This window comes from Balaenoptera physalus (genome assembly GCF_965194825.1).
Source record: "Balaenoptera physalus genome assembly, chromosome: 15".
In the NCBI taxonomy this organism is placed as follows: domain Eukaryota; kingdom Metazoa; phylum Chordata; class Mammalia; order Artiodactyla; family Balaenopteridae; genus Balaenoptera; species Balaenoptera physalus.
The window spans coordinates 17,569,548-17,596,332 of NC_138894.1; the positions used below are offsets into that span (position 1 = coordinate 17,569,548).

The 26,785-nt window shown below is 46.5% G+C and overlaps 2 protein-coding genes across 2 annotated transcripts in view; one reads left to right on the plus strand and one right to left on the minus strand.

Annotated features, from left to right (window-relative positions):
- The window catches only part of TRABD2A (TraB domain containing 2A), a 59,844-nt gene extending 51,115 nt beyond the window's left edge, over positions 1-8,729 (plus strand). The window contains 4 exon segments of the mRNA XM_082425942.1: positions 1,745-1,821; positions 1,823-1,846; positions 5,631-5,881; positions 7,811-8,729. Coding sequence (XP_082282068.1) covers positions 1,745-1,821; positions 1,823-1,846; positions 5,631-5,881; positions 7,811-7,994 — 536 coding nt within the window. The 3' untranslated portion in view covers positions 7,995-8,729.
- A 1,460-nt stretch (positions 8,730-10,189) lies between these two features.
- Positions 10,190-26,785, minus strand: part of DNAH6 (dynein axonemal heavy chain 6) — a 293,021-nt gene continuing 276,425 nt past the window's right edge. Inside the window, exons 71-77 of the mRNA XM_082425941.1 lie at positions 25,968-26,097; positions 23,144-23,271; positions 19,540-19,725; positions 18,922-18,994; positions 17,956-18,107; positions 14,171-14,393; positions 10,190-10,466 (exon numbers count right to left, since the gene is read on the minus strand). Of these exons, the coding sequence (XP_082282067.1) occupies positions 10,363-10,466; positions 14,171-14,393; positions 17,956-18,107; positions 18,922-18,994; positions 19,540-19,725; positions 23,144-23,271; positions 25,968-26,097 (996 nt within the window). The 3' untranslated portion in view covers positions 10,190-10,362. The remainder of the gene's footprint in view (positions 10,467-14,170; positions 14,394-17,955; positions 18,108-18,921; positions 18,995-19,539; positions 19,726-23,143; positions 23,272-25,967; positions 26,098-26,785) is intronic.

The window sequence follows — 26,785 nt, forward strand, 5'->3', positions numbered from 1 at the left end:
TCTATTTCTTCTGGTGCCTTCTGAAGGCTGAGTTGACCAGAGGGAACCACAGAAATTCAGAAATTGCTCCCAAACTCTTACCCTTGGCAGTGAGGAATTTAAGATGCTGTGTGGTTAGCACACTTTTGATTGTAAAGTGAGGATCACCCCAAACTGAAAGCTCCAGAGGTTTAAACTGCAACAGTGAAGGGATCTGCAGATGAAATTTAAAGATGAGAAATGGAGCTCACCTTTGGAGTAGAAGGAAATTGAAGTCACACGGAATAGCTTGGTCCTTAATGCTAAAGATTGCTGATAGGGGCTGTTCATTCGCTCGACAAATACTGTTTTCATTCCTAATTGGTTGAGAGCATGGACGCTGGAGCCAGACCACCTGGGCACCACCTGTGCCTCTTCCTCATCTGTAAAATGGGGGTAATAATACACTTACCTTATCGGGTTGTTGTTGGGGGGAGGCTGAATGATGTGTAAGGCACTGAGAACAGTGCCCTGCACCTCGTAATGCTCAGGAAATGTTCACTATCTTTATTATTGTGATTACTCCCTGTCACATGGACTTGGTAACGGCTGGGAGAGTGGAAGCCCTCGCAGCAGCACTCTGCAAGCTCAGTCTCCTTCCCCCCGCCCCGAGTCCAGGCATACTCTATACATGAGTTTGCTGCACTTCTGCACCGGGGCTAATCTGGGCCTTGCCAACATCCCTTTCATCTGAGTCAGTTGCCCTTCATCAGTCTTGGGGTCCTAAACTCTATGGTGGGACCCAAGAATGCAGTAGAGCCCAGTACCTTCTGCCCCAAACACCACCCTCGGGCTCCCCAGGCTCCCAGAGGCTGCTCTAAGTTCCCTCTGCTTCTTAGTGCTGTGGAGTCAGGACAAAGGAGAGTTTGGGTGGACCTTAATTTGCTTTCCTGGTCTCTGCCTCTTGAGTATTCGGTTGTCAAAATTGCATAGACCCTGGGGCCAAGCTGCCTGGGTTTAGATTCTGCTCTGCTGTTTCTTCTGTGTGTGAAGTCCTGAGCCTACTTTACCTGTTTTCCATTTTCAAGTGGAGGTAATAACGATACATCTAAGGTTCTGCTGGATCAGAGAATGGAGCGCTGCAATTTAATTAGCCATTTAGGACATTAAAGTGCCAACTGTCACAGAGAGGGGCATTGTGACCCTAGAGGATCATGTCAGTTCTGAGCATCAAAACCTGAAACGAGAGAAGATGAATCCCAGGATCTACCCTTTTAAAATACTTATTTGACGAAGCCACTGTAAGCTTATCTGGTTGATCTTTGTTGCTTTTTATTGAAAAAGAAAAAAGCGAAATAAAATTCAGGTTGAGGTTTCCAGCTATGGTGGCTTCTGCTAAAAGGAGGGTTTTATTGTGCATTTTTAAGTAAACATAGGACAGAAGGGGCCTGGGGTCTCAGAGGTGCTTGGTTTACATAAACGAGAATGGCCAGGACTGTCCGCGCTGGCTCCAGAGATGGAAGGTTGGGACTTGGTGTCCTCTTAGCTGTGTGACTCGGGGCAGCTCACCGCGTGGTTCTGATCCCGAGCCCTGATCTCTGAAACGCTGCTTATCCTGCCCTGCCTGCCTGGCAGAGCTGTTGAGAGGCCCCCTTGCAGAAAAGCTTTCTGAACTGTACTGGGCTGGTCAGAAGGGAGGGGGTTGGCAGGGTTATTTCTTGGTTCCGGGGTGTGTGTTTCGGGGTCACGAGAGCTGCCACATTTCTGATCATTTTTCTTACTGCAGGGCATTTCATGGGCAACAACACAGTTCTTGATGTTCTGTGGCGCGAAGGCTATGAGGTAGAACATGCCCCTGCTGGATGACCCATCAACAAGTAACCTTCCTGTGCTTCTATCCCGGTCAGGGAGCAGTTAGGGGAGCCAAGAGCCACACAGGGCTGCTTGGGCGCCAGGGTGGGCTGTGTCCTGAGCGGCTCCAGGGGCCCCAGCACGGACACCAAGCAGCCACTCGGTGCCCAGCTCAGCTGGCGGCCCCTCGTGGCTGGGACTGTGTCAGACTTGGGTTGGCCGGCTGGGCACTTTGGGTAGTGGAGGCCACACTGGCCTTTCCTCAGCAGCGCTTGAGGCAGAAAGGAAGGTAAGGGGAGGATGCTCCTTGGTCCTGGGGCCCAGGAGGGGTGATTTGGCTTAACGCTCAGTGCCTTTGACCTGGGCCCTTGGCAAGTTTTAGGCAGGCAGGTGGTGGAATCAGTCATAATGTAAGGTCAGGGGGGCTGGAGATGCTGGCAGTGCCTGTCAGACCCATCTCCGGGGCAGAAGCAAAGCCCCTTCTCTTTCTCTGAGCTGTTTCCTACCCCCTGGTCTGTTTAGTTCTCATTTTTATGCAGTCACCCTCCTGCCCTGTGGCCCCTTCCGTAAAGAATTGAGGAGGCCAGGATCTCCCACCCTCAGTAATGCTGCTGCCCCACGCTGGCCTCCCTGCTAGTCTCTGCCCCATGTCGTCCTAGTGGGCACAAGGTGGCCCTTCCTACCCACTCTGTTCCAGTCTGCTTGGGCTGCCCTAACAAAATACCACAGACTGGGTGGCTTCAACAATAGAAATTTATTTTCTCATGGTTCTGGAGGCTAGACGCCAAGATCAAGGTGTCGGCAGGTTTGGTTTCTCCTGAGGCCTCTCTCTTTGGCTTGCAGGTGGCCACCTTTTCACTGTCCCCACGTGGCCTCTCCTTGATGTGCGCACAACTCTGGTGTCTCTGTGTGTCCACACTTCCTCTTCTAAGGACACCAGTCAGACTGGATTAGGGCCCAACCTAAAGGCCTCATTTTAACTTAATCACTTCTTTAAAAGTCTTGTCTTCAAAAACAGCCACATTCTGAGGCACTGGGGGTTAGAGCTTCAGCATGTGAATTTTGAGGGAACACAGTTTAGCACACCTTCCATTCCTCTCCCACTCCCTCCAGATCGTGGTCACCAGCGCCCCCTCCTGGCAGAGCCCTCAGCTGTGGTGCAAGGACTCCAGGAGGAAAATGCCTGCCCTCTGCCGGGAGGGGATGGAGAGGGGGGTCCAGCTGTGGTGCCTGCCCGATGGCTTCCTTCTCCAGGTGCCCTCTTTCTACTCGGAAGACCCACCTTCACCTCATGTTGTCTCAGGCCAGGTCCTCCTCTATCCCGTCACTCCAGAGGTTCCTCCTTGGGAGCCGCTTTCCATCCCAATGAGCCATGATTCTCTGGAAAGCTTGACTACATCCTGGGCTTATCTCATCCTCCACCTCTCTCCATATCTTGCACTCCGTTTATCAGTAACAGCAGTTCTTCACACAGTACTTTCTAGTTTACAAAAGCCCTCACCTAAGACTTCTTCTCATTTTCCACCTTCACCAGGCTTCTGGCTTCTTCCATTAAAATCTCTCTCAGATTTGCCCCCTTTGTTCCTAAGGTCATCACCCTCTGGTCCCTTCTCCACCTTTCTGTGGGACTAATCTTGCAAGTGTCCCTGACTCAGAAACCTTCAGGGTTTCTTGTTGCTCTCTTCCAAAGTCCAGTTTCTTCATGCTGATGCCTTGGCACCCAGACCCCACCTTTTCCCAGCGCGGATCTGCCTCTGATATCGGAAAACCTTTTGTCCTCGCCGCTGCCTCTCCACCTTTGCTAATGCTCTTCCTTTCCACTGTCTGCAGTCTCCCTCCACTCCTCCCCTGACTGACAAAGCCCTGCTGCAGATCTCCATCCATCTCTCCCTCCGTTCTCCTTCAGCTCTGCGGGGAGAGCCCAGCCCTTAGGGATTCTCTGTTTGTTTGAGGGAGAGGGTCTGTGGCTCTTTCCTCACCCACTGGACTGTGTGCTCTTGGCAAGCAGGGTGGGCTGGGCCCTCCGATCACTTCTCAGCCCCTGGCCCCAGGCTGACTGGCACGGCTGGGGTTTATCACACTATCTTTGGGGTTGCCAGAGAGGGCCCTGCTTGGGAGTGTGTATGGGTGTGTGTGTGTGTGTTGCTGGCTGTTCGCAGACTCCTTAAATCTGCCTCTAACCCTGACACCTGCCCCTGGGGGAAGAGAGGTCAGGAGTCAACATTTGAAAAATCTCTCCAGGAGATTTTTAATTTTTTAATTTATTTTTTAAATTTATTTTTTAACATCTTCATTGGAGTATAATTGCTTTACAATGGTGTGTTGGTTTCTGCTTTATAACAAAGTGAATCAGTTATACATATACATATGTTCCCATATCTCTTCCTTCTTGCGTCTCCCTCCCTCCCACCCTCCCTATCCCACCCCTCTACGTGGTCACAAACCACGGAGCTGATCTCCCTGTGCTATGCGGCTGCTTCCCACTAGCTATCTATTTTACGTTTGGTAGTGTATATATGTCCATGCCACTCTCTCACTTTGTCCCAGCTTACCCTTCCCCTCCCTGTATCCTCAAGTCCATTCTCTAGTAGGTCTGTGTCTTTATTCCCGTCTTACCCCTAGGTTCTCCATGAGATTCTGACACACAATGAAGGCTGAGAAGCAGTCCTGTCATTTACTGGGTTGCTCACACTTCCCTGGGGAGGAAGGAACGTTTATTGATCAATTGTCAGGTGGTAACCGGGTTCACACCAACTCTCAATTAACCCTCAACACCAGCCTGTGGGGTGGGGGTTTCTTCTCCCTTACTGATGAAGAAACTGAAGGTGACACAGCTTGTCAGAGTCAGGATACAGTTCGGACTCCTCGCCTGCACAGCCCTTTTCTTTCTGCCCTTTCTTCTCCAAGTTTTAGCTTTCCAGCCCCTTCCTCTTTGTTCATGTAGTTTCCTCTGCCAGGGATCCATTCAGTGCCCCTACCCCTAATTCTCTCAGAGTCTGTGAGATCCAGTGCAAAGGCCTGGGTTCACCCTCTGCCACGTCCTGGCGAGTTTGATGTGTGTGACTGCAGCAGCTGTCCTGTGTTCTGTGACGGTAGCGTCTAAGAGTTTTCAGTGGTGCGCTTCTCTACGGTGCTCCTGGGTGAGGTCATGAGGGAGCATGAGATCTCTAAAGGAGCTCCTGTTCAGGGAGAAGAAGGGGCGAGGGACTAAGGGCCCAGAGCCAGGGAGATGCCCATAGGGAAGGGGTGGGTGAGGACATAACGAGGGCACTGGCTGTGGAGATACCTCCTTCCTTATTCCCCTTCTCGGCAGCCATGTGACAATCCTTGAGGGATGATTCTGAGCATCGGGAGCTTGAATCTGGGCAGGCTGCTGTGGCTGTTGAAGAGCCTCTTTCTGAGCAGAGCCCTTATAGGGATACAGGAGGGAGGAACAGGGTTAAGGGCCACTTCAACTGTTCTAAGTAAATAGCATTTAAACATTTTTCACTCCTCTTAAAACGCCGTAATCTTCAGTGACTTTCTAGGCAGTGGTGACCTGTTGTTAGGCAAGTGCAGTAATTATAAGCAGTTAAGAAAGAATCTTTTATTTCTTCCCCAGGGCTAGGGGATTTGGAGGGAGTACAATGAGGGTATGTGAGGGAGAAACAAAGGCGTCAAAGTGATCACTTTTCGAGGTGGCTTCGAGACCCCTGCCTCCCCAGCCGGCTTGAACTTTCACATTATCTGCCTTTTGTGAGGTCCTGAGCCTTAAAGGCGGGGGAGGGCATCATGCTGGGGGACCTTCCTTCCATCCCTCTTCCTTCCTCCCCTGTTTACAGAGAAAAGACCGGAAACCGTCGTCACAGCCCGCCTCCTCTGCCGTCTTGGCTCCGGAAGCGCCCGCCCCGGAAACTCAGGCACCGGAAGCTGGGTCTGCCGGGCCCCCACTGTTGCGGCTCCACGTGTCTCTGCCCAGAAGTGCTGACCTGCCGGGCGAGGCACGACGAAAGTTCCAGAAGAAGCAGAGGCGGCCGCAGCGGAGGCAGCGGCTCCGGCAGTTCAGCGACCTGTGGGTCCGACTGGAGGAGAGGTGAGGTGGCTGGGCCGGGCTGGGCCAGCCGCGAGCCCATCGCCCGGTCAGTCCTCACCCCGGAAGTGCGGGTGGGCAGCAGCCCAGGAATGCGGGTCACATTGCTTCAGGGGCGGAAGTTCAAGGCTGTGGCAGGGGGTGAGTGTCCCCACCATCACGGTGCAGCCTTTCCCGTTCCTCATGGCCTGGACAGCGGTCTTTTGTCCACTCTGGTGGAGGTGAATCCAGATTAAAAGTAATTGCTTCAAGCCAGGGCCCGGGCCAGGACCCCATATTTATCTTTGTTAATGGATGGGGCGGGGGGCATGGGTGGGTCTGTTAAAAGTAGCATGAGGCTGGAATAAAGGTTGAGAAGAACTTGATTTCCCAGCCCTTTCTCCACCGCAGATCAGGGAGAAGCTCATAGCTTTCCGGAGCTGGAAGCACCTCTGTAGGAATGGGCTTGTTCAGCCCCTACGTTTTGCAGGGAGCATGGCGACCACAGAATGTGCACTCGCAGAGATGCCCAGTGGGTGGATCAGAGGTGGGTAGAGGAGCCAAAGATGGGGACCCAGCCTGGTTTCTGCTGGAAGAACTACACCAGAGAGGCCTGGGATCCAGGATACAGTTCAATTTATACCAAACTTTTTGAGTTCTTCCTATGTGCCCACTGTTGTGTTGGTGCTGTGGCTTTGGGGGTGAACCAGACCGACATTGGCCCTGCCTTCATGGAGCTCACAGTCTGGGGAGGAAGCTGGATTTTGAGTTGATTATTCACAAGGGGAATGTAGGGGGCTGCGGGGATGTGCGTGTGTTTGTTTGTGTGTTGGACATTACTACCTAACTTAGGGTGGCGGGTGTCAGGAAGGGCCTTCTGGAGGAAGCGACCTTTTGGTTGCTGCTCCTGACAAAATGGAGCCCAATGAACAGAGCTTCTGAGTCTGGATCAGGAGATGCAGGCATCTGATACCTGCATAGGTGCTTAATAATAAATGTTGAATGAATGTGTAAACAACTGAACGGGGAGGGGAGGGAGTTCCCAGCAAGGGGAACAGTGCAAAAGCCTGATGTGGAGAGAGTGATCATGTTAAAGGAACCAAGATGTAGTAATTCTGGCTGGAGCCTGGGAGGTCAGTGGGAAGAGGGGTGAGGTAGGTCTAGAAGGTAAATTGGATGGAATGACTGTGAGAATCTCATGCCTGAGAGTAGTAGGGTGCCACTGAAAGGTTTGAGGCAGGCATCCCGTGTGCAGTAGGGTTTGCATTTTCAAATGGACAGAAGCTGGCAGCCAAATGTGACCTGGAGAGCAGGGACAGATCCTGTTGGTGTCCATGTGCCCCATGGTGCCTGACATGGGGAGGCTCCTCAACCATCCTTCACTGATGGAGGAATACACTGACCTGTTTAGTACCTTCTCAGTCTGGTCCATTTCCTTTCAAGGTGGCCATGCAGGAATTGGGCACTTTACACCAGAGCTGAGCTGAAAGGACCAGGTGAGCCTGAGCTTGTTCTGTCTTGACCTGGGAAGGCTGCATGGTGTTCACATGAGACCCAAGCTGGGGTAGGGGAGAGAGCCAGAGACCCGGAGAGGAATCCTCCTGGCTTGGCGGTGCCTCTCTGTGTGGTCAGGGAGGAGGGTCCCTGCTTTGACATTGCCCAGAGGCTGATAATTAACAAGTCTGAGCAAACTAGTTTTAATAATCCTTGAACCAAGAAGCAAATAGCTGGGGGAGAGTTGTTCAGTGTGCTAGTCTTAGTGCCTGTATCATTTGGTTTTGTTGTAGCAGTAGTAACGAGGGCCAAGACATAGGAAATCTATTAACATACTAAGATCCATTCCTGTCTTTGGAGGAGAGAGGTGAAAAGAAGCTGTGTAGACCTTTGGGGGCCTCGGAGTATCCAGTGGCTCTTGCTGTGCCCTGAGACTGTGTCTTTCTCTTTGCCTCCAAGTGCTGGGATCCCACAGCTCCAGGTCCCCGTTCTGGACAGGCGCATCTCCGCCGAGCTGCGGCTCCCTCGCCCTGGGCAGTCTCCCCACAGCCAGATGGTGGTCAGCAGTGCCTGCCTGTCTGTCTGGACACCTGTGTTATGGGTGCTGGTGCTGGCTTTCCAAACAGAGACAACCCTCCTGTAATGACCAGAGGAGCCAAGCCAAGACCTGACGCCTCAGACTTGAAGGACAGCCATTCTGTACTCCATACTCTGCTCTGGCCCTGATAGGCCCAACCCAGGAGAAGAGACTCAAAATAAAAAAGCCAGCGTTGATTCTTCTTTTTCCAAGGAATGACTTTGGGTTATCCAGCAATGCTTGGGGGAGGTGTATAGTTTTGTAACATAATGAGCTGTATGAAAATAATTAATTGTAAGAAAATTATGAAATACTTTTTTTGTGTAGATTTTTTGCCACAATGTGTATACCAAGCAAACAACTCTTTTTGCTCACATGCTCTGAATATTATCCCTGCTGCACTCCTGGCCCCTCTCCTGGGCCTGCCTGCAGCCGTGGACCCTGCCCCTTTCCTCCTTCCTGCTGCTCTTCTCCCCATCCTCTCCTGGTTCTGGATGCAACAGAGTCAGTAGGCTGTGCAACTTCTGTTCTGCTCCTCTCTATTCCAGGTCTGGTGACTAGTGTGGGTCCTGCACTCTGACAAGTGCTTTCACTATGTACAGTGTGAGAGGGTGTCTCATCCACATGCTGAAGACTGGTGGATAGGTAGGCTTTGTCAGAGGTGTTGTGCAAGAAAGTGGTTTTCAACCTCTTCCCCCCGTCCCTGTCCTGTGCGTTACTTATTGTTTATATGTCTTTGTGTTTTCCAAATAAAGTCTTATGAAGAATCTGTATATAAAATGATTAAAAATAGAATTTCCCTAGTTGAGTCTGAAATGGGAACTTTCAGCCCTGCCCAGCTGATACCCGCCCCCCTCCCCCTCCCCCTGCTCCCACCATGGTTACAGACCAGGGTCCCCCGCCTGTGGCAGAGTTTCCTTTTGGTTCTCCTGGGCCTCTGAGCAGCTCACAAAAACCCAGAGGGTCTGCCCAGGACTTAGATGGGACCAATAAGAAGTATCTGGTTTCAGGTACCTTGATTGCCTGGGCTTGCAGCTCTGTGGCCTTCCCTTCCTTTTTCCAGAGACTTTCTTGTGGGTTCATTCTTGGTCATTTCCAGGGCCAAGAAGATCTTTGGGTCCCACTGAGTGATGTGACAGCACTCAGGATCCATGTTCACCACCTTTGCTCCATTCTGTGCCCCCTGTATTGCAGGGGCAGGAGGGCTAAACTTTCCGAGATTCCCTTGCTGCTCTGATCGAGAGTCTTCTAATGAGATACGCTTAGTGAGATTTGGAAGGTGAAAGGGGCAGAAGACCCGTTTCTTTGGTAGTAGTGGCAGTTGTGTGCAGGCTCCAGCAGACACAAGTTTGTGCAGTGGCCAGGCTCTGCATGAGGCTGGCACAGTTTCCTGCAGCTTTCTGACTTTGGATTACAGCTGCTGCGGTGCCTAATATCAACCCTCTGACTTCTGCCGCTGCAGCCACTCCCATGACTTAGGAGGCACCTCTTCCCTCTGATTCCTAATAGAAGTGGTGCTCCCTGCTTCTCAGTGACTTGAGTCTATTCTTAGCTTGGTAGGTATGGGGGTGAAGGTGGGGGGCGGGAAGGTAAAATGGGAGGGAAGGATTGCTGCGGCTGACCCTGTTCTTCCTGTAAGCAGGGGGCGTGGCTTTCTCCAGAGGTCCACATCCTAGCTGGGTGGTAGCCAATTTCTTGGCACATATCTGGGCCCAGGAAGCAACAGACCCTGTTGGCAGGGCTGACGCAAAATGGTTTGCAAACCACAGTGGCCGCTCCATCTCAGCACTGCTTTTGAGGTGGCAGGGTCGCCAATGGACCTGGAGGGCGGCTTGGCCCGTTTTCACACAGTTTTACCCCAAAGCGGAAAATTCCTCTGCACTTGAGCGGGAGTGACCTGCACTATCGTGAAAGACCGCAGGCTCTTCTAAGGATTGTAATCCAGCCCCACAGCATGGGGGAATGGCACCACGGGCCCAGATCTCATGTGTTGGGCCCTGAGCCTTAATCTGGTCTAGAAATGGAAGAACCTAGGGCCATGAGACTGACGTGTACAGTGGGCCTTTCACATTAGCGTGAAGAGGAAGGAAGCCCATGTGGATGAGGAAGTGCTGAGGTCTGACTCGGCCCCCCCCACTGTCCCCGCACCCCCCCCCTTACTGATGGGAAGCTGCCTCTTGCATGGGGGAGGGGAGCAGGCTTAAGAGGTGAGCGCTGAACCCACTGCTTTCACATCAGAGCTTGAATTACCACCAGAAAGAGAAACTCAAAACACTTTATTTTAGGTTATAAAAGAAATAAAAGCCACACTTGCTACCTTTAAGCCAGATCAGAAGTAAACCTGTTTTGCTCGCATATAAATTACGTAGACTTTTCTCCCCCATCAGGCAAGATCTCTGGCCTGGTTCTTTTTAAGCACAGAGGTGGCACCTTTTCACTCATTTAGTTGGCAGAGCAAAGCCGATCCCTTGGCAATCCAGTAATCTTTGGACCGCTTGGAGGGTAAGAGGATGGTCACCACAAAGTTGGTTGAATGACCTAGTTAAGAATACAGGGAAAAAAGGGTTGTTACTTTAAAGAATAACCCCTTAATACAAAAATCACTGTACTGGGAGTTTAGACACCTGGGCTCCAGACCTGACTTTGCCTCTAAAGAAGAAGGGCAAATAATCCTCTACAGATTTCAGTTTTATGCTTTGTAAAATGAAGATGTTAGAACAAACGATCCTTTAGAACCTGTCCAGCTTAGACCTTGTATAACCTTATAAACTGTTTCAAGTTCTCTGCAATTTGTTTCAGGGAGCATTGGGCTAGGATTGAGGCCTGAGTTTTAATGGGATTCAGGGGATACAGTTGGTAGGTTGGGCATCCATCCATTTGTCCATCTGCTTGTCCATCCATCCATCCATCCATCCATCCATCCATCTATCCATCCATCCTTTGTTCCACCCAGTAGGTAGGCACTGGGGTCCTGAGATGACTAAGTGCAGTCACAGGTATGTCCCTCAGCTCTGGGACATCAGAAGTAAGAGGGCACTTTTACCGTTTCTTCACTGTGTGCCTGGGTGAGGGGGGCCGGGGCCAGGTTGAGAAGAAGAGGACTCTGCCCTCAGGATGGGAGTTGCTGTTTCTGGCCTTCACAGCAAACCCCATCTGTGTGGAAATCGGGGAAGGTGGTGGTGTCCCCAGCAGAGAATGCCTACATCTCCCCTTTCCTTGTCTTTGTATGTCGTTCCCTGCATGGTGCCTTGGCAGGTGCTCGAATGGCATTTTATAGTACATATGCAGAATGTATATGTACAGCAACCATTAGTTTGAATTGACATTCAAATAAAGTCCATACCTTGCAACAGTGATGTGTTGTTTAAATTTCTTTCAATTGGTAGGTTCCCCTCTGTTCCTTTTGCCGCCCCCTTGTAATATTTTTGTTGAAACAACCAGGCTATTTCTCCTGTGAGGTTCCCCAGAGTCTGGCTTTTGTTGACAGCATCCCTGTGGTGACTTTACACATGTTCCTCTATCCCTGCAAGGGCGGTTAGATCTAGAAGTGTGATCACATTCAGGGTTGAGTTTTTTTGGCAAGAATACTTCCTAGGTGGTGTGCACTTCCATCAGGAAGCGCCTTGTGTCTGGTTGTCTTTCTTTGTTGGAATGTCAGCAGCAGCTGATAATTATTACTTAGAGCCGTTATTTCATTAAGGTTAATAATTTTAAATTTTAGTGATGATTAAGTCTATAGAGTCCATCTGTGGTTTAATTTTTGTATGTGATAGGAGATAAGGATCTAAGTTTGGTATAACCAATTGTCCCAGGATCATTTGTGGAATAATTTCCCTCTTCCTGATCAATTTTAAATGATGCTGGTATTATATGTCAAGTTCCCACATATGCACAGTGCATTTCTGGGCTCTCTCTCCAGTACATTGGATCTATTTATAGAATCTTGTGCCAGTGCAACGTCATTTTAATTACTACCTTTTCTTTGTTCCTTTCCTGAAAACCACAGAGTTCCTGTTGGAATTTTAGCCAATAATAAGAAGACAAATGACTCTATTAAAAAATGGGCAAAAGATTGGAACAGACACTTCATCTGAGAAGATATAAATAAGCACCAGAAAAGAAAAGATGGTTACTGTCATTAGTCATTAGGGAAATGCAAATTAAAACCACAAAGAGATGCCACTATATTCTATTTTCTATCTATCTATCTATCTATCTATCTATCTATCTATCTATCTATCTATCATCTATCTATCTATATCTATCTATCTATCATCTATCATCTATCTATCTATCTATCTATCTATCTATCTATCTATCTATCTATCTATCATCTATCTATCTATCTATCATCTATCTATCTATCTATCTATCTATCATCTATCTATCATCTATCTATATCTATCTATCATCATCATCTACCTATCTATCTGTCATCTATCATCTAAAATGAAAAGGACTGATTGTACTAAGTGGTGGTGAGGATGTGGAGGATCTGGAGCCCTCATACACTGCTGGTGGGGATGTTAAGTGCTATGGCCACTTTGGAAAACATTTTAGCAGTTTCTTAAGAACTTAAACATATACCTACTGCATGATTCAGTCATTCCATTCCTAGATAACTTATCCAAGACAAATAAAATTACATGTCCCTACAAAAACTTGTAAATACCATTATTAATTTAAAAAATACCTTTGAACACTTTTTTAGATTTGTCATAGGACTGGGAGATCATGTGACACGAATGTCTATTTTAGTTCTATCCTGTACGTTACCCTTAGAGAGCACCCTTTAACTGAATATTTTTTAGACAAATAAGTATCATCAGTATCTATATTCTCCATTCAAATGAGAAAGATTTTTTAGTTCTTTCTTCCTGCCTTCCCTCCCATATTTCTGTCGTCTGGAAATTTAGTTCCAAGTTATTATAAATTCATTTTTATGGTCAAACTATTAAAGATTTAACTGTGTGTGTGTGTGTTTTAAATAGAGGATCAGTGGTGATTAATTTAGAGCCTTTGTCCAAGACGATCTTTATTACAACTTTTCTTTCAGATGATAATTTGGTTGCACTTGCAATTCTGGTTCAAAGTTGTTTTTCCTCAGCCCTTTGAAGAAGTTTCTCTATTTTTATATGCACTGTGGATAATGAGACATGTCTGAAGTCAATCTGATTCTCATTTTCTGGAACTTTAGTTCCAGCATATTAATGCATTTTATCTCTTTGAGAATTTTCTTTATTTCTGATGATCTTAGGAATCACTCTGATATATCTAGGTTTCTTTTAAAATTTGTTTATTTGCTCATTGTATATTTAAAAAAATTACCCCTACCACTTTGTGAGATCTCTCAATCATCTGAGGACTCAACTGTTTCTTCAGTTCTGGGAAATTATCAGCCAGTCTTTCAAATATTATTGCCCTTCCATTTTCTCTCCTTTCTCCTTCCAGATTGCCTACTAGATAAATGTTGGTGATTTTGACTCCCACAGCGTCACTTAAAAAAATTGCATTCTGCTGTCTTTTGAGGGATTTCCTCAGCGCATTTTCTTGGCTCACTCTCTAGCTGTCTGCATTCAATTCTTCAGCTTATCTGTTGATATGGTTTTCTTTTTATCTGGTTCCTTTTTTTCAAGGCTGTATCTCAGTTTCAGGTCTACTAAGAGTTCTCTTTTTGTAGCATGGCATTCCACTTTTTATTTTAAAATCTCTTTTCTATGCTGAGTCTCAATGGATTTGGTCAGAGATAGATGTGTCTACTCAGTCCATCATTTTTCAATTAGAAGGCACTGCTCAATAAACTACTTTCTGGGACTTCCCTGGTGGCGCAGTTGTTTAGAATTCACCTTCCAATGAAGGGGATGCGGTTTCAATCCCTGGTCGGGGAACTAGATCCCACATGCATGCTGCACATAGGAGCCCGCAGGCCGCAACTAAGACCCGGCACAACCAAAATAAATAAAATAAATAAATAAATAAATAAATTGAAAGACACACACACAAAATAAACTATTTTCTACTCATTAGACTAATAGAAGCAAGCATTGGCTTTATAATATTAATCTACACTCAGCATTAAAACAAATAGAAATTACAGCATTTATAAATTTGTGTGTTATAAGTAGTCTTATTTTATGCCTGGCTAATTGGCCCAAGATCACCCCTTGTACATTACAGTTTAGCATTTGGACTTTGACTGTAGTTTGCATTCGGTCATGATACTGATCTTAGAACATCCTCACCTGTGGTTGAGAGTGTACCTGCCCGGCCCCCTGTCTTATAAAGTGGGGAGTGGTAGAGTGTTGGGTTTGGCTCATAATTTTGTTGAGGTTCAAAATGCACCACAGGCAGCATTGGATTCATCTGTCCGGGCAGTGCGTCTTCTATCACCATCTCCTTATTGTCCCATCGAGAAGCATCCATGAATATCCCATGGACAAGAACACCATCCTCAGGAGAGGGCAACTGAAAGACACGCAGAAGTTCATAGGTGAGAAGAGGAGGAGGGGTCAGTTTTGTGGGTCACCTCCTAGTCCTACATCCTCACTCAATTCTAAGAACCAATCCAGAGATTCTTTTATTACTCACATTTTAGAGAGGAGAATGCCAAGGCTCCAAAAGGTGAAATAATTTGTTTTTCAGTTTGTCACCAAATCTCATACTTCTCACACTCCCACAGGCTGTCCGGTAGGGGGTACCCCTGGGAAACCCACTGATGGGCTTCAGACTCTGATATCTGATAATGACGTTAGGATTTGCCCCTTCTCATGGGAAGTGGATGGACAAGAGGGCTGTGATTATCATCTGTTATTTTTAGCAAGGCCTTTCAAAGATCTGGGTGCCGTTCCAGAAGATAGGTTATATATTGGCAATAATATTTGCAGAGTGCCTATGGAAAGTTTTTTAAGAGAAATTTTGCAGGAGGCGGGACTTCCCTGGTGGGGCAGTGGTTAAGAATCTGCCTGCCAATGCAGGGGACATGGGTTCGATCCCTGGTCCGGGAAGATCCCACATGCCTCGGAGCAACTAAGCCCGTGGGCCACAACTACTGAGCCCGTGTGCCATAAGTACTGAAGCCCGCGTACCTAGAGCCCATGCTCCACAACAAGAGAAGCCACCACAATGAGAAGCACACGCACTGCAATGAAGAGTAGCCCCTGCTCGCCACAACTAGAGAAAGCCCGCGCGCAGCAACTTAGACCCAATGCAGCCAAAAATAAATCAATTAAAAAAAAAAAAAGAAATTTTGCAGGAGAAAGAGAGACAGAGACAGAGACCCTGTCCCTCAATGTCCTGTGGTTAGATGTCACCACTGGTATACAATTTCTTCCGGTTGTGGGCTTCTGTTTATCCTTCCTCAAACATTGAGTGAATTTGGCCAGTTCTGGGGCCCTAGACCTTTGGATAACTGGAGCTTCACACCTGCAGGCAGAAGACCAAGCTGTGTGGTCATAAGTGATGTGTTTTATAGTGAATAAAAGGATGGTAAGAGCTTTTTGGTTGGACTTTAATACCTAGTGTCCTGTAGTTTGTCCCTCGCGTGCAGCGAGGTAGAGCAAGGCCTTCCTGTTTTGGGGGCTGCTCTATATGCTTGTGCAGGTTTGCCTGAGTAGAGGCTGAAACCGTCCTGCCATCCACTTGCCAAGCTGTGTGTAGGAGCCATCTGCACACACACAGAGCGAGTGCCTTTTCCTAAATGGCACATAGGCAGCAATGGGCTGACAGTGGCCCTGCTGTTTGTAACAGAACTCAGGTCGTCCAACAGTCTCTCGCTGTGTCTTGCAGACGTTTGCCGGGAGGACCAGGAGATGGGCTGACTATACAGTTTGCAGTCTCCACAGAAGGCAGGGACTCCCAGGCATCATCGTGGTTCACTGCACATGACCCACGTGGAGATGTGTGTAGACTGGGGCAGGCTGGAGGGACAGAGGCCCTGGCGGTCACTGTAAACATCTGTCCTTCAGAGTCAGTCTATGTGGCAGATGGAGCGTGCCAGGCACAGAGCAGGGCCAGCATCCAGGACGGACTGGACGAGGGCTTTTATGTGGGTGTTGTCCTGCCCTCCTGCAGCCTCAATGAGTCCTGACCTGGGCCTGCGATGCTCTCCTGGCTAAGAAGCGTCTCAAAATAACAAGGAGTGCATCTTTCAATTGATTTCCCCTTATTTTGCATGCAAATACTTTGGCATCAAAAAAATTTCGATGCTAAAACAAATTCCCTTAAAGACGTAAGCTCTTTCATTGTCATTTTAAGATACAGGCAATTAAGAGGCATGCGTATTACAGTATTTCATAGAGTAATCCATGAATATGGGATCAATCTCGTCTTTGTGTGTTTTTGCTAATCAGAGCGAAGACTAGATCAAGCAGATCTGAGTGGAATGGATACTGATTAAGTTACCCAGGAGCAATTCCTACTAATACCATGACACTTTAAGGAAGGTTTAGTAAAAGCCACTTACCCCATCTACACTGACCGGCTAGTGAACACATTCTTGGCAAAGGCAATCTGGAGCAGATCTTTGATTTCACAGCACACATAGAAAATTACATTAATAAGGCCCACGGGGGTGGACAGGTGCTTTGAAGCAGAGGTTTCCCTGCCCCACCAATATCTCAGCACGTTGAAAGTGGGCAGCTCAGATTGGCAGTGGTGGCTCTCACCCCAGCTGTATACTGGAATATCCAGGGGAGCTTTAAAATACAATGATGACTGATATAATCGGGGTGATTTTGACGTAATTGGGTGTGGACTGAGCATCAGGATGTTTTTAAAGCTCCATAGGTGATTCTAACCTGCAGTCGAGGTTGAGATATTCTAGAACAGGGGTTCTGAAACTCAAGTGGGCTAAGAACCCCCTGGAGGACTTGTTAAATAGATTTCTGGGTCCCAGCCCAGTTTCTGATTCAATCTGGAAAGGGTCCTTGGAATTTACATTTCTTTTTCTTTTTTAAATTGAAGTATAGTTGATTTACAAAGTTGTGTTAGTTTCAGGTATACAGCAGTGATTCAGTTAACATATATATGTATATGTCTATATATATATATATATATATATATATATATATATATATGTATATACTTTTTCAGATTCTTTTCCCTTATAGGTTGTTACAAAATATTTAGTATAGTTCCCTGTGCTATACAGTAGGTCCTTGCTGGTTATCTATTTTATATATAGTAGTGTGTATATGCTAATCCCAACCTCCTAATTTTTCCCTCCCCCCCTTCCCCCTTTGGTAACCATAAGTTTGCTTCCTACATCTGTGAGTCTATTTCTGTTTTGTAAATAAGTTCATTTTTAACAAGTGCCCAGGTGATGCTGATGCGGCTGGTCTGCGGACCACATTTTGAGAACCTCTGCTCTAGAGGGAGTAAACTATGTAAGCAAAGAGTCTGAACTGCTTCCTTAGTATTGATACATTCCTACTGGTTATGTGATGTAGTTATAGTTACATGATATATGAAGTTAGCATATCAATTCTGCTAGGAGGCAGCTGAGTGAACGAGGCAGATAAGTTTAGTTTATGATAACAGTTATTTATTGTGGGCTCACTATGTGCTGGTCACATGACACCTGAAGTTTCAGTTACACTGCCCTACAGCTCTGAGGTTGGTGGCATGAGCCCCATTTTGCAGATGTGAACACTGAGGTGCAGACATGTTAGTAATTGCTCTTGCAGACACAACTGGGGAGAGAGAAAGTCAGAATTTACTTAGGCCTGCCCAGTGCTAAAACTCTGGTTTTTAACCTCTTGCCATATTGCCTCCGCACGAATGAGAAAGTTACTGTAGGTATCTACAGTATTGCTGTAAAATATATTTTTTACAGGTCAGACTAATTTAGGTAGTTCCCATCCGGTCACTGCTAATTGGGGAGCTTGTCTTGGGGTTGTGAGTCCCACTCTGCCCTCTCCCACTCCTGCAAATGGAAAGCGGGGGGGTGGGGCAGGGGAGATTGCCTGAGATACTGGATGACAGTGGGACAGAAGCTGCTGTGCTGTAACAACTGTCAGGGGGACAATACCTCCATGTCCATGGGCAGTTCTTGTCCAAACTGCACTGTCTTGGCAGCGTCTATAACTGTGGCTTGATCCCGATAGATAGGAATCATGTTGTACTTGAAACTCAGCTCATCTATAGGCAAATTATATTTCCGAGCATGATTTTGAAGAGTTCCTGTAAATATGAAAGCCAGAAACCTGGGTTACTATTGCCCAAACACGGCCCCCACGAGCCTCAACCGGGATGCTCTAGCGTTAGAGAGCTTCCTCTCCATCCAGAGGACCCAACCATTAACATTTTACTCTGAATTAGTTGGGAGAGGTGGAGCCAAGCATGTGCGAATTTTGGTCCTGGTTGGGAAAAGAGGGGAGGCCAAGTCTAAAGTGCACCGCTCTGCCAATGAGAGAGACAAGCCCGTGAGGGAGTTTCAGAGCCCAATCTCCCCAACTTTAGCATCTTGCTTAGCTTGTCTTGTATGGACTGTCTATAGGCTGTTTAGGAGGGACTCAGGATGAGACAGATGAAGGGCTGGGCTCATTAGCATCTAGGAGCCCAGAGACCTTGGTCCCCTCTGGGGTCCTGGGCAGAATCCCTGAGGGCCACTGGAGGGACAGTAAGAGTATTTTTTAGAGGGAAGGACGCTGCTCAGAGGTGGGGCCAGAGAAGGTGGAGAGCAGGTAGTGCCCTTGAGCATGGGTTACGTGGGGACTTGGGGTAGCTGTGTGCATTCACAGGGCAGCAGCACTTGCACTTGTAACCTGAGAGGAGTGAGCATTAGGTTGCTGGGGGAACGTCTGCTATTTCTGCCATCCTTTCCCCACCCCAGTGAGCGAGGAAGAGCAGGGCCTTGTTGGGCTGCCTTATAATCAATAACCCCTTGGTTAAGCCATCAGCAGCCATGCCATTTTCAAAGTTCCTAGAAACCCGGCACAACTCATCACATATAATGATCTTTCCTATGGGATTTTTCTAGGGAAAGCACTGGTACCTGTTAGAAATCCTTGAGGAAAGAAGAAACCGGAGATCCAGAAGGACTTAGGCTGTCCTCTTTTGAGCCACAGCTGAAGGAGAAACATTACACCATAATGTACTTTTTTTTTTTTCTGAGATAGAATTTGTCTTTTAAATCAAAGTCGTATTTTGGAGGGTGTCCAGGAGGCAGAATCTAAACCGGTCCTGAGTTATCACCAGCCCCATTCTTACTGCCTGCCCTGTCCCCCTTCCTCACCCACCAGTCTGACCATAAATCCAGAACCTTGTTATTACAGAAGTTCTAGAAGGGGGAGAGGACAGCAAGGTCACACCTGGCCATTTGGACCAATGTCAGATTGGCTCTGTACCTCATGGTGAGGTCTCATGAACTAGATCTGAAACTCCAAAGATGGCCTGGAATTAAAATGGACTGTGGGGATAAGGGTCTAGGGCAAACTATACTATAATCTGCATAAGACTTTCAAACTGATGCTATTCTGGAAGTTTCTGTTTCTTTGGATTCAGATGATCCCTCGATGGTTGTCAATATTTCAGTTAGCGAGGGCTTCCTAAGAACTTTAGGGCCAACCATGTCATCAAATTCATCAGACCCCAAAGAAGTGAATTTTCTTACGTCCACAAATGCAGTCCTCAGAATAAGGTCTTTGACCCACGATCCTAGTGGCTTCAGGGATGGGTAGGCTGTGTTGGACCACAGAGAGGGAACCTGGTTGTTGAGGAAACTGTTATACACTTTTTCCATTTCTTCAGACATCACCACCAATCCAGCAATGGCTTTGCTGAGCGTATCTAGAGAGGTCTGAAAGAATAAAAAGGGGTTGGTGCCCTTCACAGATGTAATTATCAGGTGGGAATGAAACTTGTTCATGGTAGCAGGTGTTGCCTTATGCTTAAGGGCCTGCTTGCTGGGTTCCATCCTCTCTGTAGACTATGTGCTGGATCAGACCCTCCAATCTTTCATGCATTTTTTTACATGTGACCAGAGGGGTGTAAGACCTGGTAGTGGAGGTGGTTCAGGCATAATAGCAGGATCCAGTGAAGTGATGAACGGAAGGTGGAGAGATGGCCCCCAAGTATTTTGAGAAAAGCCATCATCCAGCTCTCGTCCAGGCCAAAGGAAGAATGGGCCTGATGGTTAGTGATTTGGGAACCATGGACAGGGGGATGAGGACGTGGGAAGTACCTCTAACTCTGCCCAGGGGGAGCCTGCAGCCCCAGGAGTTATAGCAGAAAGGGGAGATTCTTAGATGAGACCAATCTTTCAGCTGATTCCAGAGAGCCTCCTTATACTGGAAACACTTTTTAAAGGTATGTCCCTTATCTCAACAAAAGACAGAGGCCGGCAGTAGTCCTGGGAGATGCTGGACCGACAGCAGCCATGGGAAGTACAGGGTAATATCCGCCACCTGGCTAAAGGTAAAGGAAGGCCATATAGATTTGTATGGCTCTCATGGGTTCCAGTTTTGTGACAACTACTGCCACACATGGGGAAAATATTACAGGAAGATGTTAGAGACCAAATTTATGTTGATTAAAAAACGAAGTCCTAGGACCACATGCAGATAGCTCTAGAGACAAGCGACATGTGACAAAACAGGTCTAGTCATCCTTCCATTCCTTCACGGAGTTATTCCCCTCCTCCCAACTCTTTTCACAAGAGGCAGTGATAGAAAAGAGGAGTTTTAAGTAGATATGCTCTTAGGATCTGAGGAACCATTTGCAGCAGAGCTCAGGAAAAAGGCCCTCAGCCAGAGCCAAAACAACACTCCATCTTAGACACCAAAAATGGAAAAAGGTAGCAGAGGACTTATCTAAGATTCATGGAGAACACTTAAGTCAGAGAGCTGGAGGCGCCAGGCTGCTAGTGCCTTCCAAATCAGCATAGACAGAGGTCACATTGCAGCCAGTTCTGTTAGAGGAGGCAGCTAGCATGTAGTCATATTCAGGGGGAAGAGCGCACGTCAGAATGTTCTCCCTTATGGCTAGCGGCCTCGTCTCTCCCAGGACTTGCCCTGTCGCACAGTTCTGTAACCGTCTGGAGGAGAGTGAGCTCACCAAGATGACAGCCCGAGGCCCCGGATGCTCCCGCCCTCCCTTGGCCTTTCTTATCACTACCACCGTGAGGCCTTGCTGTTCACTGGGTGAGGTGAAAGTGAGGCTGGGACAGAGCTAGGGCAAGGCAGGACAGGGCAGGGGTCAGGATGAGGGAGATCTCTGGTGCAGGCCCGGCATACAGTGGTGGCCACCACCCCTCCCTCCAATGGGAGTGCTTGGCTATGACTCCTGATTGCCTTGCAGCCTGCTTCTCCCAGGGCTCCTCTCTCTTCTACTTTTTTTTAAGGTGAATTCTTCCATTAGTGGTGGACACTATTGTTTGACCAGAAGGAGTGACCACTTTGTTCCTGAGAGCCACATTCGTTCACTTGCATGTTCAAATATTCATGGAAGATTTAGGACATGTCAGGCACTGGGGAAGCAAAGATGACTTATATACTTGTCTCCTTCTCTTCAAGTTCATTGCCTACTGGGGGAGCCATACTCATGGAGGAGTAATTACAAAACAAGGTGGTACATTGTACACAAATACAGTGATGGACACAGACACCTCAAGTGATGGAGCCCTGAGGAGGGGCCCCTGTCATCTGGTGGTGGAGGGAAGGGCTGGTGTTCCAGGAAGACTTTATGAGGAAGTGATGTTTGGACTTGTCCATCTTTAAGTGGGTGAAAGACCATACATAATGTGGAGAGGCCAGAGATGAGCAGCACCCATCTCCTCTTCCTCCTCTGAACAACAGTATCCTCTTAGTTTTAGCTGGGCACAGAGCAATCCAATACAGATATTGGGACTACATTTCCCAGCCACCCTTGCAGCTGGGGTGTTGCTATGTGACCAAGCTTTGGTTAAAGGGATATAAGAAAAAATGATGTATGCGACTTCTGGGTTACATTTTTATGAGGAAGCTGCTCTCCCTCGGCTCTCTTTCCCCTGTCCCAGTGGCTGGCAAAAGGGGACAGTTGGAACAGCCACCTTAGTCCCAGAGATGGAAGCTACCTGTTGAGACTGGAAGACCCAGCCCTCCAGCTGAGATCCCTGGATGAGCTCACAAAGCAAGATTAACTACCTGTCCTAGACAGAGCTTTGTCTGGGCTCTTAACTGAGAGAGCGGTGAATTTCTATCCTGTTTTGGCCACTGTATTTGGGGATCTTTATCACAGCAGCTTCATCTATACCCTGATTCATTCAATGTAGAAGGTAATAAGCTCCGACCTGACTACCTGGCCTGCTGACACTGGTTTACCTAGCCAGATGCCATAGGCCCAAGGTGATGACGTCACGTATTCAGCTGACCCAGTGCCTCCCTAACCCAAAAGCCTGGGTATTGCCAGACGACCAGAAACATGGAGACTGCTTTCCTAATAGGGAAGAGACGGTCTTTAAAAGATCTACCCTAGCTGCCCTTCCCAATCTTATCACTGAGCCTTGATTCTGTGCTAGGTATTTGGTTCCTTGCTTGGCAGTAGAACTTTTCCTGTTACTGCTCAGTATTTGGTCTCTAATAGTTTCCCTTATTAAAGTTATGCACAGAGACAACAGGAAGTCCTGTAGCCAGCATTACAAAGTCAACATCATTCAGAAAGTATTCCTGAGCATAAGGCAAAGGTCTAAATAGTTGTTCTTAAATTTTAATTGCACTGACATCATCTGGGGGAGTTTATTTAAAATTCATATCCCCAGGAATTCCTCAAGGAATCCTAACTCCGTAGGTCTGAAGTGGAATCAGGGAATCTACATTTGAACCTGCAGCACAGTGGATCCTAATTTAGGTGTTTTGTGGCCTCTAATTTAAGAAACTCTGGTTGACATAGTCTTCATAAAGACTATGATATTAAAAGCAAACTAGCCATCAGGAACAAGCACTGAATCTCTCTGAGTGCTTAGGTCCCTGGTCAAATTCCTAATGAGTCAATGGTAATTCTAAGGGTGCAAGTTAGGATAATGAAGGATTTGTAATGCCACATAGTCACTAGGCCATTATTAGAGATAGGGAACACAGACTAGAGGAGGGTGAATTCAGGTTTAGACAAGTTGGGCTTGAAGGGCTGTTAGCATATCCAGATAGAAATATTGAAGTGATGGGAATGGAAACCTCACATTGTTATACACTCTGCACAGAGCTTTGATACCCAATAGCAAGGATGGCAGTGAGCATGCGTACGTGTATTAGCCTCAGCAGATTGTTAAATCGGTCCACTTCTTGTCCAAGGACAGTGGTCAAGGAGTTAAGGCGTCCTTGAGGATCCTTGACAAAAAGGCTCTCAGAAGCGTTCTCCATCTCCAGAGTTTCTGAAACACACACGGCTGATTCATCAGATCAATTATTGTTGATTTCTCTCCTTATCACATGGCTACTGGAATGCACTTATCTTAACTTTTCTTAAAGTCAACCTCTCTTGTCCCTGGGGCCTAGGCTGAACGGGAGTCAGGCCGCTCGGACTTCAGTGGCAAGTACTACCTGGTAGACAAGGGACATCCCTGAGACCAGAGGTACCAGGGGTCCTGAGTCGTCTCCTCTGCCTTGTGTGTATGCGACGTATGTAAGCCTCGCTCTTCCCTACACACCCGTGTTGCATCTAGGAGAGGAGGGGTTGGGGGCAGGACAACCCCCAAGAGAGGAGAGAGGCAGCATTTATCCCAGGTTACTGAGTGTTGTTCAAAGGGACTGACTGGATTATGAAATGGGCCCACGTTTCAAGCTGGATCGAAAATTGTGCTCTTCTTTTTCCCTACAATCCAATGATTGTAGGGAAAAAGAAGAGCACAATGAGTGGGGGCTCATATAAGCTCTAAAAAATGAAGGGACTGCATTTTCCTTACATAGATGAGTAAAGTGTGAGAAAACAAGTGGCTCTGAGATATGTACATCAATTTCTTCTTAACCACTCACATTTTGGCTGCTGTAGAAAAATCACACAGCAGTGTGGGTAAGTGCAAGCTCTTGGATCCACAGGGCTGTGGTTACATGCCCCCACTCTTCTCCTTTTGTCAGTCCCCTCGGGCTATTCCGAACCTAAGTTCTCTTGTTGAGCCAGTTGCACCCCTGCCCCTCAGTCTCAGCAGATGGCATGGCTTATCATTTCACAGTAAAAGTACAAACTTTATGAAGCGTGGAGAGAAAAACCTCCTAGGTGTCAATGGAACTCTATGAAACAAGTATACTAACTTTCCATCCATCCATCCATCCATCCACCTTCATCCCTTTTTCCACCCAGTCCTCCATCTTATGTTTATTAAAAATGCTTCCTAAAATAACTCAGTTGCTTCAATATCAACATAACTCTCTACTCAAGAAGAGAGTCTTTTGAGAGGCTGCTTTAAGAGGAACATAACTGACTTCTGAGGTCACACAGGTCCTTTCTTTTCTGGGGGCCTTAATAGTATTGGCAAGACTTAGTCTGTGTTACTGTGATGTAATAAGAAATATGTATTTTAGTCTTTGTCCCCAGCTTCTGGCCAGATCTCCTAAAACTCTTATACTTTCCTCATTGATAAGAGTGATAGGAGCATCATTTCTATAATTGTTGGTTTTTGACCCCAACTCCTGAAATAGCTCCTGAGTGATGAAGGTGAAAGGAGTATCTTTTGTTATTGATAACAAGCCCCTTTCAACCACACCTGAGTTTATGTTAATGAGATGACTCTTGGACCACCCCTAAAGATGAGGGGCTGGTTGTCAGGGGAAATAACCATGTGATTAGAGAGTTGGAACTTCTAGCTCTACTCTCTGACCTCCTGGGAGAGGGGAGGGGCTGGAGGTTAAGTTAATCACTAAAGGCCAGTGATTTAATCAATCATGCCTATGTAATGAAACTTCCATAAAAACCTAACTGAAGGGGTTTGGAGAGCTTCTGGTTTGGTGAATGCATCATGTGACAGGAGGGACAAAAGCTCCTGCCCTCGGGACTCTTCTGGACCTTGCCTTATGTACTTCTTTATCTTGCTGTTTATCTTTATCCTTTATTATATCATATAAAGTAATCTGGTAAATGTAAATAACTGTTTCCCTGAGTTCTGTGAGTTGTTCTAGAAAATTACTGAACCCCAAAATGGGGTTGTGGGAATCCTCGATTTATGGCTGGTTGGTCAGAAGTACAGGTCACAACCTGAGGACTTGTTGGCATCTGAAGTGGGGACAGTCTTGTGGGACTGAGCCCTTAAACTGTGGGGTCTATGCCCACTCTGGATAAAGTCATAACTGAATTGTAGGACACCCAGCTGGTGTCCAGAGAGTTACTGCTTAATGTTGGGGGAAACCCATACACTTGATGACAGAGTATTGTGAATAGAGACAGAAACACAGTTTACTTTTACAGTCACTAGTTTTTTTTTGTGCCTCATCTTTTTTTCCCCTATAATGACATTTCCAACCATGAACAATAGATTAAGACATCTAAATCTACAGTCACTTTAAGAAAAGTGTGAAAGTGGATCTCTGTGATCATTCAGGAAGATTCCCTAACTCACCAGAAAACAAAGTGAAATAATCTAGCCACTTCTCTTGTTGGAGAAAAAAAAAAAAAAAAAGAAATGGATTCCAGAGCAGGGCTGTCCAATAGAATATTTTATGATGATGGAAATGTTCTCCATTTGCATTGTTCAGTATGGCAGCACTTAAAATGTGGCTAGTGCAACTGAGGAAATGAATTTTAAATTTAATTTAATTTAAAGTTCAAATAACCACATGTGACTAACGGCTACTGTCTCGGACAGTACAAGTCTAGAGATATTAGAAAACTCAGGAAAAAGTCTGGTTAAAGTTACATTGAGCTAGAAACCAACTTGTTCCTCATGCTTCTGGCAGTTAAGATGTCAAGGTGCTATAGGCTTCTCATCTATAAATGGAGAGCTCTACATCAGAAGAGCTCTCTATGTAAAGAAAAAATCTGAATGATAAGCAGATTTGGACACCTGCCTATCACTCAGCTTTCTGAGTTTATTCCTAAAAGTCCCATTGTACATGTATGCTAGGAATTACTTACTACCTGGAACTCTGGTCCGGACAGAAGCAACGAGTTCTTGGACAATCTCATCGTTGCTCTTTCCCTCTCCACCAGAAGATGACCTTGGCTGAACCTCAAGTATGGTGTTGATTAAAGTGTTGGTCTCTTTGTACTGTAATGGTGAGAAGAGACAGAACAGTGAAGAACCAAATTCTCAAAAAAATAATTTTGCAGCACACATAGTTTATTAGAGAAATAATGGCAGTGGCCAAAACCAAGGAAATTTTATTTTTTATATTGAAGATAGAGTTGGTAAAATGTGCTCATTGTAAATGATGGTGTTTTGTTCTCAAGTGTTATAGGTAAACATTTTTCGTTGAACAACAATGTGAATTTACTGAATGTCATTGAACTGTATACTTAAAATGGTTAAAATGATAAATTTCATGTTACATATGTTTTACCACAGTAAAAAATGGTCAAATAATTTTTGGCTAATTATTTAAAAGGCAGTTATGAAAGTGAGGAAGAAATAATGAGAATTCAGTTTTAGAACATAGTTTTATTTAAATAACATTTTCTCAAGGGAACCCTCCTATACTGTTGGTGGGAATGTAAGTTGGTGCAGCCACTATGGAAAACAGTGTAGAGGTTCCTCAGAAAACTCAAAAGAGAATTACCATATGATGCAGCAAACCCACTCCTGGGCATGTATCCAGACAAAACTATAATTCAAAAAGATACATGCACCCCTATGTTCATAGCAGCATTATTCACAAGAGCCAAGACATGAAAACAACCTAAATGTCCATTGACAAATGAATGGATAAAGAAGATGTGGTACATATATACAATGGAAT